The sequence below is a fragment of the Chaetodon auriga genome, chromosome 2, assembly GCF_051107435.1.
Source record: "Chaetodon auriga isolate fChaAug3 chromosome 2, fChaAug3.hap1, whole genome shotgun sequence".
Taxonomy (NCBI): Eukaryota; Metazoa; Chordata; class Actinopteri; order Chaetodontiformes; family Chaetodontidae; genus Chaetodon; species Chaetodon auriga.
In genome coordinates, this window is record NC_135075.1 from 3,035,001 (window position 1) to 3,049,415 (window position 14,415).

Below are 14,415 nucleotides of genomic sequence, written 5' to 3' on the forward strand. Positions count from 1 at the left end.
TTATTAAAAAATGGCATCTGATATGATGGATCTATTTATCCTTTGCAGTTAACGGCTCCAAACTCTGCATGTGCATGTTGTGCAGACAATTTCAATATCTTACTTTAAGCATACTGTCGCAGTAGTGCTACAGCAGTGGCAGTAGTCTAGTATATTGTCAGGTTTCGGTGCTTTTCCATCCTAAGAGAGCACGTCAGCCAAGTCTCACACCAAGTAGTTTTTGTGCTTAAACCTAACCAAACTGTGACGTCACCTGAAACGTTTCTCAGCAAGCTTCATTTTGAAAGTGTAAGTAGATGTTGCATATTTAGTATTGCTGTTATTACTTGACTGTGGAATGAGAATGAGTTGTTTTCATTCCTTGGTGACGCAAAATAAGATACAGACATGGTGGCCCGGCATGGACCAGCGGTTATATTGGCCGTTTTTGGTGTGATACTGGCTTAATTCTGTCGGAACACTTAATATATGGAATGTTTTATTTGTTGTCATAAAGATATTTTTACTAAAAACACAAAATATCAGCTTCAGTCCCAACGTATCTATCTTCTATGCTCAAGTCAGTCGAACTGTGCTGATGACAAGTCTTAAGGATATTCCCATTGCTGCGGGTGGCGGTCATCATTTATTAAGAAGCCTCATAAAAGAGGCTGTGTGGACACAGGAAGTGCTTCAGCTCACATCACTCCGGGAACTCTGGGATTGATTTATCTGGGAGTGAGCTGCAGGGCGCTTCCCCTCAGGACTGGAAAAACATGAACACACACACACACACACACACACACACACACACACACACACACACACACACACGCACACACGCATGTAGTTGACCAGTCAATCAACTTATCATCCTCTCTTCTTTTTACGGCTTCCTCTCTCTGCGGTTTCTTCCTTTTCATGTCATCCCTTTTGCCTGACCCTCAGGGACATCTTTTTCATTGTTCATCACCTCTCTTTCTCTGTCCATCCCTGTCTTCCCCTCTGCTCTTTTCTTTTCTGTCTTTCTATAAAATAAAACCAGTGAACCTGCTTGTCTTCCCACTGCATCCCCACTTTGTCTCCTCTCCTCTCCCACTCTCTCTTTCTATTCGCTCTTTCTTTCTGTTTCGATTAAAAGTAGGTCATTCTGCAACATCGAGCTGCAGCTCCTGCCAAGCATGACATCCACATATACACACACGTATCGCCTGGCAACCACGCGTTCACCCCACACCCTCTCCATCCTCCATCCTAGTTTCCTCCATCCTACCTTCCCTGGAGGAGGTGCTTGGTGCAGAGGGCTAGGTTTGCAATCTGACACCGCTTTGTTTTGCTCCTGCTCTGCTTCCATAGAGGGGCTGTGGGTTAATTGAGCACGGCTTTGTTGAGGAAAGAAGGGTTAATTTCACACATACATACATGATGTCTACAGATGTTCAGTGGAAGGGTTCACGAACAGTCTACAGTGCTCTGTCTAACATTCTAAAGAGAGCAAAACCATTTCTTGTAGAGGTGAGATGTAGAAATTCAAGTTTGATTAGTGCCATTTGATTGCTTATATGTATGTTTTGTGTGAAATTACCAGATTTCTACCATTATCATGGCATTAAATTCAAAAATTATTTAGAATAAAGGGTTGCACAGAGAATTTTATTTGTCTCAGAAGGGAACAGCATCAGCTACAGCATTCAGGTTGTGCATCAAAGTTCATTTTAGACCTTTGAAACAAACAAACAAAACATTCTTCACCCAAGGTCCACTTAGGAGCTGTTGTCTGAGCTTTCAATCGTATCTCAAGGGCTTCCTTGATGGCTGGAGTTCAAATGATGATTTGCAGTTGAGAGCTCACAAAAGAGAGATTTTTTTGGTCAAGTATTTTGACTTATTGGGCAGTAAAGACATTTAGGATTTTCCTTCATACTTCTACAACTCCAGGTCCATGTCTGTTTTTAGTATTTGTGGAGTTCAAAAATTCTTGTGTGTTGTAAATATTTCCATAAAACTGAAGGTTGGCATGTTGAACAGTCAACATTTGATAAGCAGAGTTTAGAGTCCGTGTTTGCTTGTTGGATTGGATTTGCCCTCATTAACACAGAGCTGTTCAGCAGCCAACTCTCATATCTCAGATTTCAGAGCCCTTCACGAGCACTAAATGCATCACAGGTCAGAGTTCATGCTTTCAACTACATTACCACACAAGGATAGTAATGTGACAGATGTTATTTCATGGTGGATTGATGGATTATCCAGCATAAGGAAGTCTGAAGTTTCTGCCCACTGATTCTCATAAACGTGTTGAGGCAAACGGTTGTAAGCTTGACTGCATATTGAGTCTGAATTAACAATTACTATTTATTGTCATTGCACACAGACATGAATCCAGCACCTTCCACACTTGTCCCAATTATCCTAAGGTTGTCATGGCAACCCGTTTAAAGATCATCTATATCAAGAAAATGATGTCATTGTCATAGACATTTCCCCCACAACCTCTTTAGCATGTGACCTGTGACCTTCAACTGTGTGTGAGCCATTTATTGTGTTTTTTTTTCTGTGTCTGTATGTGTGTGTGTGTGTGTGTGTGTGTGTGTGTGTGTGTGTGCATGTGTGTGTGTGTGTGTGGGGGGGGTACAGTAATGGACTGGGTTCACAGGCTATGGCTGAAGGGTTAATAGGAGGCTGTTGGAAGGGAGGTAATATGCATGTATAGAGGTGAACATAGCACACACACACGCGCGCACACACACACACACACACACACACACACACAAACACACACCTTTGGGACAGTCATTAGTGAATCGGTGAGTACTAAACCTGTTACAGATCGACCGGGAATTGCAGGTGATAGACTGGACATCAAAGTACCCGCACTGACACACACACACACACACACACACTCACATGCTCTCCTTATTGTCCCATGAGGCTGTTGAAAGCATGTCAGAGAGAGCTGCACTGGGGTGTGTTCGATGGAGAGCATCAACAACATCAGTCTCGTCTTTATTTGCTTCACACACTCAGTGTTGTCTTTGCTATTTACTATCTGTGGGGAAACACACCCTATTTACTGTTGGCCTCTTCTGCTCTTTCATTTGATAGGATTACTCCAACATTTTAGGACACATTATTTGTTATTTTGCACAGTTAGGTTCACCTCTGTGAATTTGGTACACAGACATATGAGGCCCAATTGTGGGTAAGACAGTAAAATGTGCTCCTTTAACACTGAAACAAATGCTTTAACAAGTGTACAGAGAAGCAGTGTTAACTATGCAGAAAATACCTGGAAATGAGAAATAAAAGGAAAATAAAATATTGCAAAACTAAAAATATAGACATTCATGTTTCATAACAAAGCTCCTGAGGAGGCTTAAATCTTCGCATAATTCCATTGATAGGTAAGGGGATTTTTGTCTTTTTAGAGGAGATGACTAAATTAAAGACTGTCTAGGATGTCAATACTTCGCTTGCAAGTGATGTACACAGTAATAATGTAGTGAGACAAGAATCATTATTTTACCATCAAAGCTCTCCTATGGACAATTCACTGCATTTCTTCTGTCGAGACTTAATTACTTAATCCTAAATGAATGATAAAGGACTAATTACATTTAATGTTAACATTAGCTTAACATTAAGCATGCACTGTGCTTTATGATAGTAGGTTTACTGTATTTACATTCCGTCTCAGGTGCAAAACAGTCCCTTATGAAATACAACTAGACAGAAAACCCACAGAGCATTGGGTCCTGAGTCTGAGATTTAAAAAGCAGTCCTATGGAAACATTGAGCTAAAGATGAACCTCCACAAACTGCCTGACAGACTATAGTCTGTGGGTGTCCTGCTGATCCACCTGATTGAAGTGCTAGTTAGATATAGCTGGTCAACCAGCAAAAAGCATCAAAATACATATTAAATAACATAATAAGCAGGCCAAGTAACCAACATCAACTGCTGGGAGTATGAAACAGTAGAAAATGGAAATACTCAACTAAAACTCAAGTAGGCTAAGGAGGCTACCTCAAAATAGTATCCAAAGTCAGTACTGAAGTACAATACTTATTTTCACTTGATAATCTCTTTAGTGACCCTAGTATGACTGAAAAAATAAAGAATGTAATGTAGGAGACACACTGACTTGATTCATACACACATATACTGATTTTAGGACACTGCAAATTCATTCCTTAAAGGTTTCAAATTTAACTCATTAATGCATGCAGCACTGCTGTTTGTGGTCAATCATGACATGAGTGTCGTCATAGATAGAATTTGAATGGGATCATTTACACTCAGCTACGCAGGCCACAGTAAGAATATGGACCACGCTGAGGCTGGGGGTGTAGTGAAAGCATGCACTAAAACGGGATTGTGTTTTTAACTGTAACCATTGCTGCACTAATTTTTCAAATATTTGTCATTTTTTGATACTGCGCTGCTGCAGTGGTCAGGTCTGTTTTGACTCAAAGAGAATGTAATAGGGGTGAAGTTGGGTCAGGTTCAGAAATTCAGGCGTCTTCCCAAGCACAGCTAAGACAGTGCTGCTGCTCAACAAGATGATGACGAGAGTCTCTGCTGTGCATGTCAGTAGTATTACACAGCACTGCAGTCTCATTCAAATACACAGGCTCCTCAAGTAGGGCATACTACTGCTGTGCCCTTTGGCAATGCACTTAACCCAGTTAAACATTTCTCCCCCAGATGTTCAGTATGTGCCATACTGTAGTCAGAGGGCTTGCACTGCTTAAACACATATTGGGTGAACTCTTTAGTCATCAGGTTGAGTTAAAGATGATGTAATGGCTTGTAGATGATATTCTGAAAGTATAACCACTCTAAATAATATTTAGAGTGGTTATACTTGTGTGTATAGCATAGTATATTATACTATGCTACATTTGAGTACATTCACAGATGCATTTACATTCATACAGTATGAATAACTGAATCCCAAAATGAAGTAGTCTAAACAAAAGAAAATCTTACTCTGAATTATTGATGTGCTGTGTATAGCCATTAAAGCCACATTTCTCTGATTTTCAACCATATCCACATCAGAACAGTGGCATATTTGTAAAGGCTTCTTTACATTAGGTTGCTGAGAGAGACAAAATAACCCCCACTAGATACATGCAGGGAACATAATGTTTTCCCTTATGTTCAGTAACATCCTGTCATAGAGTGTACTTGTGTTAGCCAGAAAAAATATGGTTGCTGAGAAATGTAACCAGATGAGACAGAAGCCATGCAGCACTACTTGCCTGCATGAGAACAACTGAGCTGACTGATGGAGTTTGTGCCCAACCGAGACCAGAAACAGAAACCAGGACAGTATGTGGCACTACACTTCACCATGAACAACAGATTAGCTTTTGTTTGGTTTCTTTGGAACATCTCTCCACCCTTGCTTGTGAATGACCTTTTGAGGATACCCCTTTCACACCCAATCATGATACTATCACCTGTTACCAACGAACCTGTTTACCTGTGGAATGTTCCAAACAGGTGTTTTTGGAGCATTCCACAACTTTCCCAGTCTTTTTTTACTCCTGTCCCAACTTGTTTGAAATGTCCTGCTGGCATCAAATTCAGAATAAGCAGATATTTACAAAAATGAATGAAGCTGATGAGGTCAAAGTCAAAGAGAATTAGAAAATTTGCACATTGTTTTATGTTCTACACAGCCCGTCAACTTTTTTGAAATTCTGGTTGTAGTATAACACATCAGACCCTCTGACCGAACTGTCTGAGGTTGGATTGCATTGTGGGTAATGTCGATGTCTCGCCAGGTTTGGATGGAAGAAGAAGAATGTGTGGGATAAAAAACAGGATGTCTGTCAGTGTTGTAATAGAGCAATGCTAAATCTCTTTTAATGACTTTCAGCATTAGCTACTATTTTTTTCAAATGGTAGATTTTTTTTTTTTTAACAAATCTTTAACAGCTTGTAACAGATGGTAAAATCAATAATGTATGTGCTCGAAAAGACTTATGTGAAAAGCATCATTTTGTTGCTGCTGAGTGTGTGTGTGGGTACAGGGACAGTTGTGTGTAACAAGTGCAGTTTGCACAGTAACATGGTTTTATTGCATTGACTGAAACATTTTTTGTCACAGCAGCACAAACTGGATTGCAGATGCAGAGAGTGTTTTATATTCCCATAGAGGCTTCTGCACAGACCTCCAGGCTGACTCTGTGTTAGCGTGTGTTTCTGTGTATGTGTGAGTGCAGCAGCAGCAACACAGACAAGAAGGACAAAAAGAAAGAGGGAAAGAGCATCCTGTGATCCTAAGGGCAACGGCTGGCGTACAGACATGCTCTTTGAAAGCACAAAACACACAGTTGAAGAAACACCACTGCTGCAGACAGTCCTGAGGCATGTGTGTGTGTGTGTGTGTGTGTGTGTGTGTATGTGTGTGTGTGTGTGCTGCTGTCTGCTCTGCTGTATCTTCCACTTCTTCCTGCGCTCAGACTAACAAAGACTAATGAGCAGTCAGCACATCTGTCTGGAGTCTTCAGACTTATTTTATTGTAACCTGTCTCTCTTCACACAACAAGCTTGATCTTATTAAGTTGCAGACATACTCAGAATGACACCGTTACCTGTCAAGAAGTCCCGTTAGTTACACACAACCTGTGCATGTTTGGAATGATAAATAGCAGACATTGATTCCATATTGAACTCTGGTGTGAAGCTTTCTCTTTAAACAGATTAATGAACTGTACGTTTTCATTTGTTTGCTCATCAGGATGCAAGAGGCTGTAATATTGTGTATTTGTCCTCTTTGTGTCTCATCAGGTCTGCCAATTGGTCGCAACAGAGTGGGTGGACAGACAGAAGATAAGTGTCCACATCAGTGAACGTAAGTCAGTGTTTCTGTTCAGTCAGTGCTGCATGTTAGACCTGCGTATTTACAAGAACAGTAATTAGAAATGCACATTCACAGCAACCCCCTCTGCCACCCTGATTCTATATATATTCCTCAAGCACACATATGAAGCACAAGATATTTTCATTAACCATGGCATGTAGAAGTTGCTTATTTTATTTGTACAGTCTTACAAAAGAAGTAATGTAAATACATTTGGCAACACATGGAATCTGTACTTTGAATTTGAACTTTATGAATTGGCCTTTATCAGAACAATTAGGTAAATTAAGCTGATAAAAAAAGAATAAGAAATTAGATAATGTTATATTAGATGTTAAATATTCATCCGTCACTCATATGAACACAGGGAAGCATAGGTGTAAGTCTTTTATAACAGGGCAATAATGATAGGAATAGGAAAGAAGTTTCAACCTAGTTGTAAGTTATCATCAGTTATCAGTCATTGTGTGTTAGTTCCCTGTCAATGTCAGTCACACTACCCAGATGAGAGAAGGGTCTGATTTATTGGAATAAATCCTAACGTCTCATTAGTGGAAACCAGCTGTGTGGAAAAACTGGTAACAACACTGTTTGTACTTCTACTTACTCTGACATATCAGTAAAGACTATTTCCAAAAAAACAGGTTACCTGAAAATAGCTGCTTGAAAACACCCACCTGGTGAGTATTAAACTTAAAACTAACCCCACTTCAAGTTGTTCTCATGTGTAGCTGATGACTGACTGAGGCTTTTGCCTTCAACTCTTCCTGACTGGAGAAACCTCAGAAAGCTTTTCTGTTATTTTTCTCCAACTCAGCAACATGTTGGTTTTAATTGATCACCCACGCATCTTTTGTGGCTAGAAATGTAGGTGATGATCTAGTTAACAGGCTCACACAAGACTTCATAAAGTGTATCCATGTTTGGAAGTGGTTGCGATTCATTTTGACTGCTTGCTTGCTTGTACCAACAGTATTTATTTATGTGTGTGTGCAGTGCTCCCAATAGCCCTGAGAGCACTGTGTTGCTGAGGGTAATTGTGTGTGATGGGTTTATGGCTATTTTTGGGGTGTTTGTAGAACAGAATTGGTGATGCTGTGTTGGGGGTATATATAGAGGTCAGAGAAATGGTTAAGGGGGCAGTTAACTTGTTAATGCCTCCAGCTCCAGCTCAGAGATTAAAAAAAAGATTTGTCAGGAGAAATTTATAGAGCTTGTATTTAGAACAACCTTTTCCAGCAAGAGGAAAAATAATTCTTTCCACAATGTGTTTGCCTTCTGCAAATATTGTTCTATAAATTTTTCAAATAGTGGTTGTAAAAAATGATAAGTGGGATTAAGTGAAAAGGTCTACCCTAACTCATTTCATATCTGCCTAACTTTTCATCATGCTAACTCAGAGTTGCATAGATCTGTATGACCTACATTCACTGCGTGTTATATATTCAGTGAATGCATAATGTATAAGAAGTGCATAATGTAATAAATGTAAAGTAAGTCATTCTAACAAGTCAAGAACAAAGACGAAGAAAGATTAGATTTATTGTCAAATTATGATGCCCTCCACCAACATAGTTAGAGATAGCTGATGCTGTTTATGGTTTATCCTCTAGGAGTGAGTTTTGTCGTGAAAATTTCCCACAAGCACATGAATGCTTCAGAACAGTTAAGGCCCATTCAGACACAACGTGACAACAACACCACTGTGCTCTGAAACCCATTATTTTCAATGGTACCACAATGGCTTTTCACAATGTTGAGCAAAGCAGCGCTTGCACCCCAGCAGCTAGTGCTGCTCAACTCACATTGTGACTGAAAGGGCCCTTATAGAGAAACAGCTAGAATTGTAGAACAAATGATGGGAATCTCACCTCCAAATCACCACCACAAAGTATTTTATAACAGTAAAGCTTTCCTTAAAGAATAAGGGTCCTGTACTGTAGGAGTAATCACAAATCATCTGCTTAAAGACTGATTTTCTGGATGTCTGTAGACCCTTGATGTTTGCAGTTCGCCCTATTGTAGCTGCTAGCAGTTCAGTGAGTTAAGAGTAAAGGAGAGAACGGACATCCTTGCCAGATCTCCCTGTGTAAAACTTGTGAAATCTGCCAATTGGCAATAACAGTGGCCAGAGGTGTGTATGGTCCCCTTATTCAGTCAATAAACTGCAAAACTGTCATTTTTGTTGATTAGCTTACAAATAATTAGCTTACACTTTCCAACTGACTCTGTAAATTAGAAATTTTCTGCCTTACGTGAGATGGTCAAGAGGAAGCATTTAGGATGTAGAAGAGGCAAAGCTGAAGCTTTACACAAAGCAGAACAAGGATGAGGCTCTGCACGCACAAACACAAGCATGTATGCACACACAAAGACACAGACCTACTGTTTTTACAAGCAGGGGCATTAAAATTCAACACACACCATTAGACACAAAGTCATTCTAAATGAGATTCAAGTACAAAATGAGGGATTTTACAGTTTTGCGACATGTTTACGCACACATATACACACACTAACATTCACATACAAAATCTACATGAAAACCAGCACCATTTCACCTCCTCAGCCCTGTCCCCACAGTGTTTGTCCCAGAAGAGCACCATTAGCGCTCAGCATCATCCAAAATGACTCTAATGGAATTTCCCAGTGCTGGGAGCACTGGAATAGCTGCAGTTGGTCAAAGACTATGTGAGTGTTTGTGTGCACTGGGTCTGGGATGGGCATAGCTGAATATGAATTATTTCTGCAAAGACAAAGAGACAAGGTGCAACAATTAACTTGATGTTGTCTGTCTTAATGTTTAATTGCACATGGTTAAAGGAGAAGGTAATAGTCAAAAAAATTACAATAAAAGACCCCATATGTACATTTGTGTTCGAAGAAATTCTCCCTTTTCAGTATGCACTGTAGTGTCTGCAATATGTGATCTACTTTAAAAGAGATCATTTTTGGCCAAATGTCACTCTAAAACCAATTCTTCCAAATAGTTAATTCCTTGCAAGTCTCTGAAACCAGGAGAATAATCCTAAAATGAGCCCAAATGAAAACCTTCAGCAGCTGATTAGGCCTTGTGTTTGCAGCTGTAATAATCAAGCTTCATTCATGCTAATCATGTGAGGAATTTTCCAGCTCTTGCATTTTAAGTGGCCTTGCTTAAGAAATGTAAGACCTGTGAGGGCTATGATAAGGTATTGAGTCTTAAGATTAATTGATTCATTCTACGTTCGACCTGATGAGCCTGAGAAATCCAATGTACTTCATTAGATTTCATGGTGCCAATGCATTTATGATAAAATATGTGTAGTTTAAATATGTGATGACAGAGGGCTTTCTTGTAGAAATAAAAAACCCAGTTTTCTTAACAGTTTCATTGAGCAGATTATGTTAATTCTCTGCAGTTTCTAGAAGTAGGTTATTTTCACTCTGAACACGCTTCTGGCAAAACTCATGGAAGGTCACTAAGCATTGCTCACTGATACACAATATAGACTGAATACACATAATGCAAATAAACATGTTAATTTTAGAAATAGCCAGTGACATGCCAGTCTGTTTCTGTTAGAGCCTGTAGCATAAAAGGCAGAAGGGGGAGGCCAGACAACATTTCATCCGTTTGTCTAATGGCTTCTATGATTCACCCCTTAATGTAACATTAGGAGAAGCACTAACTGAGTTTTTGTGTTTGTGATGATAATGTGTGCTTCAGGTTGTGGACCTCAGGTGAAACTAAGGTAACTCTGACCTGGTTGTGCTTTGGTCAGTCTATTAGGTCACCTTGTGTGTGTGTGTGTGTGTGTGTGTGTGTGTGTGTGTGTGTGTGTGTGTGTGTGTGTGTGTCAGCGTGTGTAAACCAAACTATGTTACCTAGGTCAGCTAGAAATGTGACAACTTACAGTCTTACACTGTAACTAACTATCCATTCTTTTGAAATGCCCTGTATGCCATTGAAGTTGTCTTAATAGTCCAAATAGCTAAAATCCTGCAACTGCAACTGGCCAGGGCTTTATTAGTCATTTTGGATCCGGGAAAGGACCATTAAAAAATTGGATGACCTGCACCCCAACATAAGGGGTATTAAACAATGTCCTAAAAACTTCATCCAGTATTTTGCATTTCATTTTGATGGATACTTACCCCAGCATGACCCACTTTATGTACAGAAGCAACTCCTGTCCATAATGACGAGCTTCTCTCTCTGGATCCTGCTGAACACGCCCCCACCAGAATGATACCGAATAGGGTTCCATTAAAGCATGTCACCTATGACTTGTGTCTTGGATCTCGGAGATCTGCCGTCATACATCAAGCACTCTGTCCATAGTTTGGCTGTGACTCTGAACTTTGTGTTGACATATAAATAAATAAGGTAGTACAATTATGCTTTCTTCAACTTTCAAAAATTAAACTTTTTTTTTTGTTTTTTGTTTTTTAACAAAAACTGACACCTGGAGCCGACAGCATTGTAACTGTAATCTTGTTTATGAGATGCAAGAGGTATCACTTGGTTTCATTTTCATTGACTTTCTGTTGTACTGTCTCAAACTGAGTAGTTTTGATTTGCTAGTTGGACATAAGTTTTCTAAAATGGACCTGAGGTTTTTGCAGCCTGCAGTATAGCTGTTATTTTCCACAGCCATGTGAGTTAATGTGTAGTATGTTGTAGAACATATGTGGCGTTCACTGACCTTTTTCTTCCCTGCATGTGCACTCAGCCACAGCATATCACTGTGTACTATCATTTATAATGCACTGCAGTGTGTAGAGAGGATTCCACATGTGGAGAGAAACACTGACCTATTTCAGCGCTTTCACTGCCAAACTCTTTCTTTCTGTCCATGTCTCTCATTTCATTCTTCTTTATCTCTATCTCGCTCCGTGACTTTTCTGCTGGGAATAAATCTGCAATTCCAAGCAAGTCTTAAGGCTCATATTGGACTGTGTGGCATGCTTTTTACCTAATCCCTTCACTCCCTCTCTCTCCTATGTGTGTGTGTGTGTGTGTGTGTGTGTGTGTGTGTGTGTGTGCTTAAAGGAATTATAGTAATTAACAGAAATGGGGTGATACTGGTCAGGTTTTCCAACAACTGGGCTGCATGTGTGTGTGTGTGCTTGTTGTATGTGTGTTCATTTTTGCCTAGTGGAATGAGGGTGTGTCAGGGTGTGTCTTCAACCATGTGTGACCATATGTACAGTACATGGTGCCTGTGCATCTGCATCCATGCATTTTATATGTGTGTGTGTGTGTGTGTGTGTGTGTGTGTGTGTTTGTGTGTGTGTGTGAGGCTGGCACCTCATGCTAGCCAGTGCGGGGTATTGGCTCCCCAGGGGCAGATTAGCTATTTAGTTGAATAGTGTTGAATTGACATACCACCAGATGGTTTATGCATAATGTGTGTGTGTGTGTGTGTGTGTGTGTGTGTGTGTGTGTGTGTGTGTGGGTGTGTGTGTGTGTGGTGAGTGCTTGCAGGTTTTGGGTGAAATCTGACTCCTGCCCTCAGGCCAAAAAGCTGTTCAGACTCAGCTCATACTTTAAATAGATAAAGCCCTAAATTTATACTTTTTGACCATATATATCATCAGGGAATGACACTGTCAAACTGATGCCAATGGAACTCCATAATGCTGACATGCTTTGTGTTGCTCACTGTAGAGTTTTAGTAAATTATTTTATTTTTTTTGTTTATCATTTCACTGTCTTTCTTATCATATAGATTTCTTTAATTTTTATACATATAGCTGACTTATCAACAGTTGACTGATCGTGACCAGTGCAGTCACAGTCCTCCTCAGAACCTCAACTGTCCTTTGTGTTATGTCACATTCTCCACCCTCATTTTGTCATATTTTCCTGGAAATGGCAACCAAAACACCCACCCCCACACTCCCACCTGACTTTTTTTAATTTATCTTGTTGTTGTAGCTTTGAGCTCTGGTGTGATTTGAAGCAGAGTGAAGGATTGATCCTGGTGGGAGATGGCAGCATGGGGGATGGGGATTAACAGTGGGCAGGTGGTCCTGGTTTGGTTCCAGTACACAGACCTGGCTGTCATGTGGAGATGGTGGGGAGTAAATTAGAAATCTTTGGCCTGTAGGCTGACAGCTGAATAATGTTGCAGGGAGACTTTAGACCATGAGACCAAATTCCTGTTTTTTCACTGGAATTCTAAATTAATATTGTGATAAATACCAAAGTCTTAACTTGATACTACTAAATGACTAAAATCAATCAAATATAAAACATCAAATGATCACTTTCATGTTTATTACATTTGCTCAAATGATGACATTAACTCCTGCTGAATTACAGTTTTCATTGGCAGAATATGGAATGGACTATAAATGGAATATAGTACTTATATTTATGTTTTAATTTGTGTATAATCACCTGAAAATAAAAACCATTGTGTTTTTGCTACCTTAGAACAAACCTTTTCTATCTCCAGAAGGAGCAGGTTCTTTTCCACAGAGTATGCCATTTTGTACCGCCATGTTTGTACAGTAGCCCAGAATGGACAAACCAAACAGTGGCTCTAGAGACCACTTTTTGCATTTTTTGTGACTTTTGCAGCCACCATAGGTTCTGGTTGCAATTTGTAAGCTCACTGCTAAATGCCAGTAAATCACACTGCTCCTTTAAAATAAGTAAATTCAATTTTGTTATTTTCATAGAAAAGAGACGTGACACAAAATGTGTGAGAATTTTGTCACTATGTGAGATAAGTGGTAGATTAGATGTACTTCCCAGTCCTATTTAGTCTATAAACACTGTTTAGTGACTTAAATTTAAAATAATGTGAAAATATACATTGTAGCAAAAAGATTCAAATTATCCGAATATTACATTATTAAAGCAGCACTTTAAGAATCAGTGCCATAGAGCTTCTCCCTGGCTTTGTTTTCGGCTGCTCTCTCTAGGGAGCCACGCAGGGACTCAGCTGTGAATGTAGGCCAGATTCGACACACACTCTCGTGCCAGAATACATACGCAGCTACACACTCATCCACACACGCAAACAGTTTGTACTGTACATATACTGTATGATCCACTACAATGTCTTCATCCAAACCATCTGTCTCTGTGTCTGTACACACAGGTCCTCGGCACAGCGTCAGGAGAACCAATCAGGAGAGGTGAGGAACGAGGCCGGTCAATCAGAGGGGGAGAGATGTTCGGGCAGGGCGGGCATGCGGCCCTGGCTCTCATGTCATTACTGCTGCTACTGTGGCACGACGCAGCACCCATTGAAGTCCCACAAGACCGTAAGTCACTCAGCACTCTCCTGATCTACTTTAATACAATATGCTACAACAACTGCTGATGCAAATTCCATACCAAAAACTGCCACCATCAGTTTGGTTGAAAGGAATTTTCTTGAGGTAGATGGCTCAGATAGGTTTGTAACCGGGGTTCCACGAGGGTGCTCAGTGCTGCTTGGACTACTGCAGTCCCACTGACTTTATATGTATGTACATTTGTTTTGTTTCAGCTTAGTATAAGAGTCTTCTATTGGTCGTGTTTTCTCTCCACTCTTCTCTCTAGGAAGCTAGTCCTGCC

General features: G+C 40.1%; 1 protein-coding gene across 22 annotated transcripts in view; it reads left to right on the forward strand.

The window, feature by feature from the left end:
• nfasca (neurofascin homolog (chicken) a) overlaps positions 1-14,415 on the forward strand; it is a 134,117-nt gene that overhangs the window by 61,296 nt on the left and 58,406 nt on the right. For all 22 annotated transcript variants that reach the window (XR_013078224.1, XR_013078225.1, XM_076750075.1 and 19 more), the window contains 2 exons: positions 6,785-6,848; positions 13,955-14,120. Coding sequence is in view for 20 of the 22 variants with exons in the window: in XM_076750075.1 (XP_076606190.1) it covers positions 14,027-14,120 (94 nt within the window). In the remaining 2 variants the exon portion in view is untranslated. The remainder of the gene's footprint in view (positions 1-6,784; positions 6,849-13,954; positions 14,121-14,415) is intronic.